The sequence below is a fragment of the Mastomys coucha genome, unplaced genomic scaffold (assembly GCF_008632895.1).
Source record: "Mastomys coucha isolate ucsf_1 unplaced genomic scaffold, UCSF_Mcou_1 pScaffold7, whole genome shotgun sequence".
In the NCBI taxonomy this organism is placed as follows: domain Eukaryota; kingdom Metazoa; phylum Chordata; class Mammalia; order Rodentia; family Muridae; genus Mastomys; species Mastomys coucha.
The window spans coordinates 9,372,217-9,378,594 of NW_022196913.1; the positions used below are offsets into that span (position 1 = coordinate 9,372,217).

The 6,378-nt window shown below is 39.1% G+C and overlaps 1 protein-coding gene across 1 annotated transcript in view; it reads left to right on the top strand.

Moving 5' to 3' along the window:
• The window catches only part of LOC116081663 (3-alpha-hydroxysteroid dehydrogenase), a 19,706-nt gene that overhangs the window by 1,029 nt on the left and 12,299 nt on the right, over positions 1-6,378 (top strand). Inside the window, exons 2-3 of the mRNA XM_031358251.1 lie at positions 3,263-3,430; positions 4,991-5,107. Of these exons, the coding sequence (XP_031214111.1) occupies positions 3,263-3,430; positions 4,991-5,107 (285 nt within the window). The remainder of the gene's footprint in view (positions 1-3,262; positions 3,431-4,990; positions 5,108-6,378) is intronic.

A 6,378-nucleotide genomic window follows, 5' to 3' on the forward strand; every position in this document is an offset into this window, starting at 1 on the left:
TAAACCACCAACCAAAGAGTACACATGGAGGGACTCATGGCTCCAGCTGCATATGTAACAGAGGATGGCCTTGTGGGACATCAATGGGAGGAGAGGCCCTTGGTCCTGTGAAGGCTTTATGCGCCTGTGTAGAGGAATGCCAGGGCCAGGAGGCAGGAGGGGGTGGTGAGCAGGGGGAGGGGAGGGAACAGGGGTTTGTTTTGTCTTGTTTCTTTTATTTTTTATTTTATTTAATTTTTTTTCTTATTTTTGGAGGGGAAACTGGGAAAGGAGATACTGTATGACATGTAAATAAAGAAAATATCTAATAAAAAAAAAGGAACAGTGGCTCTTCTTGCAGAGGAACTGGGTTCAAGTCCCAGCACCCTTATGGTGGCTTATGACTGTCTAACTCCAGGTCCAGGAGATCCAACATCCTCTTCTTATCTCTGCTGGCAGCAGACAACAAGGGATGCATAGATACATACATGCAGGCAAAACACAGAAGATAAAATATTTGTTTTTAAAAAAATTATACTATTTTAGGTAGATTGAGTACATTAGAGAAAACAATTCCTTAAAAATTGTATAGGGTCTTTGATGAACTGAGTTTGACTGGTCTCTAGTATCACACGGCAGAGAGAGCAGCCACTCATAGGTCTTCCTCAGACATCCAGGTGTACAACACACACACACACTCATACGTGTGCACAAATAATAAAAATATTAGAAATATTTTATAACCCATCTTCATTCTTGTTATTTTTCTGTTGTTAAGATCAATCAGATCCATGTTGTATTGAAAACAGACTCATTTTGTTTATATTTTCCCCAAATTGAATTTCTTAAAAATATGGAACATACATGTAAATTAGGCATATAGAACAATATCTAAGGTATTGAATTTTTACTTTTAACTGAAAACAACAATAACAGCAAAGAGCGATGGTGAAGTTTAAGCTGCCACACAAAACACAAGGGTATTAGAGACAACTTTATCCAGTAGAGATAATGTGTACTTTATTCCTAAGAATATTTTCTCTCACAATAGAACCAGAACAAATATTTTTGTAAATAGGTATTTTCATGTGACTTTTGCCAGTTCATGTAAACCTTCTAGTAATTCACAGCATTATTATTTCCTTTTATTTGTATTAAACACAACATTTGAGTTTCATATAGTTTTAAGATAGCATAATAATTGCTCATATTTTGAAAGATTTATTTTAATTTCAATGTGTGATTGTATGTATGTCTGCGTGTGGGTATGGGCATATATGGCCCTGAGGCCAGAAGAAGGCACGGTATCCCATAGAACTGGAGTTACAGACAGTTGTGAGCCATCTGACATAGGTGCAGGGAAACCAGGATAAGGGGTTAATGAGATACAGCCTCATATTTTCTGAACTCGAACAAATGCACATGCAAGTCAAATTAACATGTGACACAACATCTGTCTGTATCCAGCTATTCCTGTATTGCTAAGCTGCTCAGAGTCAAAATAATAGTGGTCAAGTTTGAACATAACATTTTTTAGGCTCCACTAACAATGATCTAATACAAAAGATACATTGGAAATGACTTGTAACCATACTTCATCAGGAAACCAATGATAAAAATGCACCTTGGTGCATTACTCAGCAAAACAAGATGATTTTTTTTTTATTCCTGTTTATGCTAGTCATGCATGAGGTAGGTTTTCAACAGACTGCAAAATGCTGAAGAAGGTTGTTAGCTCCACCCACCCTTTTTTTCTGATCCTGAATGAATAGACAGAGGACTCTGACCGTGACTCCAAGGTTTGAGCTTTCTGAGTAAAGGGACGTTTTGTTAAGCATTGTTATCAAGTTGACTTCAATGCATGATGATTTTTATGAGCAGCTGTGGTTATTTCATTATCATCGTACAACTTATTCTATGTGGAAGAATCTTGGGTTACAATGCAATATACACTGACATCAAATGTCAATGATCACTTTTACTTGTTGATGTAGATATAATTGGAGAATGACCCTTTGTAAGCCTTATGGAATTGAAAATAATTACCACTGGAAAAATATGTGGGGTGCTATAAGATGTTATATAATCTTTGTAATTTCATTGAAAATCACTTGAAATTCTCATATAGGATAGTTTCCTGTTATTTTCTTTACAATAACCTGTGCGTGTGTGTGTATGTATGTATATGTGTATGTGTGTGTGTGTGTGTGTGTGTACATGCACATGTATGTGGGTATATGCATGAGGAGGCCAGAGATCAACCTTGAGTGTTCTCCTGATGTTATCTGCATTGTGGTTTATTTGGGGCAGAACCTTTGTCTGGGCTGGAGCTCATCAGGCAGGCTAAGTTGCCTGATAGGTCTGTCTGCCTCTGCTTCTTCAGTGCCTGGATCACAAGCATGCACAGCTATACCCATTATTTTTACATGAATTCTGGGGGTCCACCTCAGGATCTCATCTTGTACAGGAAACGTTTTACCAACTGAACCACTCCCCTAGTCCTAAAGCACATTTTAAAACATGTGATATTAAAAGAAATAAGACACACCCAAATATAGGTATGATCTTTTCAAGGGAAAATCACCCATTATCATCTTCATAATAGCCATATATACTATTTAAGTGACATTATTATCTTTAGAGGGTTAATAAGAAATGAGTTCATGGAATGGGTTCTGAAACACACACGGCAGGGTCATAGTTGTATCTACTTCAAAGGGATCCATGAAACAGGACATCTTACTGTATACAAAGTTAGTCTTGTTTGAGATGCCTAGAAAACATGTGGGAAAAGAAACAATGTCCTATTCAAGGTCATGTACATGTCTGGACTTAATCCAAGTTTATTGCTATTTTAAGACAACATAGCTGAATATGAATATACCCCCATAGCACATGCTGTTAACTATTATGGCATTTTTTTTTCCAAATGACTCCAGGGTGAGAGGTTTCTTTTTCTTCCTGTATCCAATGCCCATAAGTTGTCCTATATTTCTATACTGCCCCAATTAAGTTTGTGAGTTCTTTGATCAAATGACTGCATTGGGAGATAACTGCTCAGGACTGACAATGTCAGCAACACAGTGAATGCTCTGGGCTGAGTGTATTTGTTGGGGATGCTCACTTCTAGGACTGATCGGAAAAGACGAAGGAAATTGTAATGAGCTTGTACCTACACAGACATAGCAACCCCAAGACAGGAGAAGTTGATTTATTGGAGAACCATTAACTATGTCTGAAATATCTTTTGTTACACAGATACCATTTCTGGTTGCTCCTTTAGGTTCCTAAGGATGAAGTTATCAAGGCTACTAAAATAGCTATAGATACTGGGTTCCGCCATTTTGACTCCGCTTATGTGTATGGAATAGAAAAGGAAGTGGGCCAGGCCATTAGGAGCAAGATTGAAGATGGCACTGTGAAGAGAGAAGATATATTCTATACTTCAAAGGTATTTTGTCCATGGGATGCTTGTAGGCATATTTAATATGATAGAGCTGAACAGACAATATGTGTTTGGATCAATACCTGCTTCAAATATCAGTATTAAATGCTACAAGGTTTATTCACACACATTCACGTACTCAAGCTTGGATCAAAAATAGGTAACTACATCTTTGTTCCCACTGTGGAGTCAGAATGTATGACTTCCAGGTAAATATACTGCGTCCCAGGTCAAAGCAGAGTGAACCCATCATGAAGTGTACAGTCAACGGAGCTCAACCATGACCTAATGGTGACCTCTGCTGAGGAACTGAGGGAGAATTTGAGAAGCAACTATAGCAGGAGACTGTGGTTCTAATGCTCCTGGATGCCTTTACTGGGCATTCTGTGGAGCTTCTCTCAAGTTAACTCAGGGAGCGAAACAACAAAACCCAGAGCCTTTATCATCACTGTCACCAGACTTGGTCAGAAGGTAGATGGTCTTGAGGACGAATTCGGGTATTTGTAAATGCCTTTTAGCACACTGAGCTTCATTACTGAAGCAGGAAGAGGAGGAAACCTGAAGCATTTCTTAGGCAGGAGGAGGCATTACCCCCAGGAAAGTGAACAAAGTTCTGTGGGGACAGAGTTTACACGGCAGGTTGGTATATCAAAGGCTATTCGATACAGGCTACGGGAGCCATAGCTGGAATCTTAAAAGGGAAGACACAGTTGATTCTGGGGCCGTTCAGAGCAATCATGGCTTAAGAACTTAGATTTAGGTTACCCCAAACTCTTTGTTCCAACATAGAAGCAGTTTTGTGAAGGTTTTTATAACTTCATAAATCAGTGCATATTTAAAACACATTGATGGGTATCTAGAGAGACAGGTACAGTGAGATGGGGTGTTTTCTGTAGGCCCAAGATGCTATTGATGACATTTTTAGATTTTGGATTGGTAGAAGCTAATAGTCCCCTAAATTAATATATTCTTAAGATTTTTTTTATCTATTAGTTATAGGATGTTAGTACTCATGCAGAGATGACAAAGTCTGCTTCAGAGGCCTAGACTAGATGAGATAATTAACATTTGGACATGTAACATTCCAACCTCGCCACAGTGCTGAAGTTCTAAACAGTCAAGCAGTCTGCAGGAGTTTTTGTTCACACAAAAAAAAGTATAGCTGAAGTGTATTGAGTTAAGTTCAGCACATACTAGCATAGCTCCAAAGTGGTTTTCCTACAACTTTCAGTTATGTATGGTGAATGAATGCTAGCTCTGCCCTATGTATTTGAATGGGTGAGTGACTTAGACCAAGCTTGTATGTTACTTTGAAAACTGAGCATTATTATTAGAGAGAACAACTCTTTCTCTTAAATACTCTATTCCATGTTCAATCGATAACTGACAAGAGCCTAACATATAATGATGCTCAAGTGGTAGGGCATTGGACTACATACTCGGGGAAAAGGAAGGAAAGCAGGGTGTGTGTTTTGAAGTGTAGAAAAATGTCTCCATGTTAGATCAAGCAACCCAAGTCAAGTGGATGAACTCTGAGGTTACAATCTCATTCTTTAATGTTGGCAGCTTTGGAGCACTTTCCATCGACCAGAATTGGTCCGATCTTGCTTGGAAAAGACACTGAAGGATGCTCAATTGGACTATGTTGATCTTTACATCATTCATTTCCCAATGGCTTTGGAGGTGAGCAACTGCTATGTTTAAAATCATCTCACTCATGATACTGGTATAACCAATGGCAATTTAAGATTTAATATTCTTGAGTGAATGTATGGATTATCATTTTAATGAAAATCCTAAACAGCAATTCCGAAGTCCCATTTCCTAATATTATATTTGAAGCCTTGAAACCATGCTTCTTGCTTGTGAAAGAAAATGACTTAACTGTTTTTCTGCCTTAGAAACTTGGAAAAAACCCAATAGCTACATTCAAGGCATAATCCGGTTTTGGTCCCTATCTGTGCACACGCAGGTGTGTTTGTGTGTGTGTGTGTGTATGTGTGTGTACACACACTCATGTGTTCATGTATATGCAGGTGCACATGTGTGTGGTTGCACATCGCATGCATGTGCTTAAGTATATGAAAGAATGAATGTAGCCACTAATGTTATTCAGATGCCATCCACAATTTATTTGAGACAAGGTCTTTAACTGGCCTAGAATTCTGAATAGGCTCAACTGACTAGCCAAGTTACCCAGGAATCCACCTGTCTCCACCTTCCCAGATGGCAAACATTCACCACCACACCTGGATTTAATTTTTCTCTCTTTGTTGTTTTACATACGTTTTTTGAGTTTAAACTCAGGCCATTTAGGATTTCAAGTTAATGCTTTACTCTCTGGGCCATCCCCTCAGTCTGCCTTAGCATTTGGAAGGTGTTTACATGCAGTTGTGGGGATTAATCAAACTGCCATACATCTGTTTCACACTGAGATTACATCATCTCTCATAACGGTGCTCTGAGAGGAGATCTGGTGGTACACACCCTGGGTGGCTTTCCTCCTTAATTTTAGCTGTCAGTTTGACAGGGCCCAAAGTCATCTGAGGGAGTCTCAGTTGGGGAATTGCTCAGATCATGTTTGCTGGAAGCCATGTTTTTGAGAAATGATCTTGATTATGTGTTGATATGAGAGGACCCACCCCACTGTGGAAAGTGCCATCCCTCTGCGGGTGGTCCAGGGCCCGTATGAGGAAGTTAACTGAGGAAAGGAACAAATGTGTAAACAGCATTCTTCCCTCTTTTATGCTTCAGTTTCAGTTTTGTTGTTGTTGGATTTATTTATTTATTTATTTATTTATTTATTTATTGAATCCCGGTCCTGCCTTCCCTCAATGATGGGTCATGATGTAGAAATGTAAGACATTAAGTAAAACCCTTTCCTCTCCTGCCACGGACAGGGTTTTCTCGCGGGGTCCCTGTTCCGCGGGACAAGGGATTCTGGCCAGGTGGGC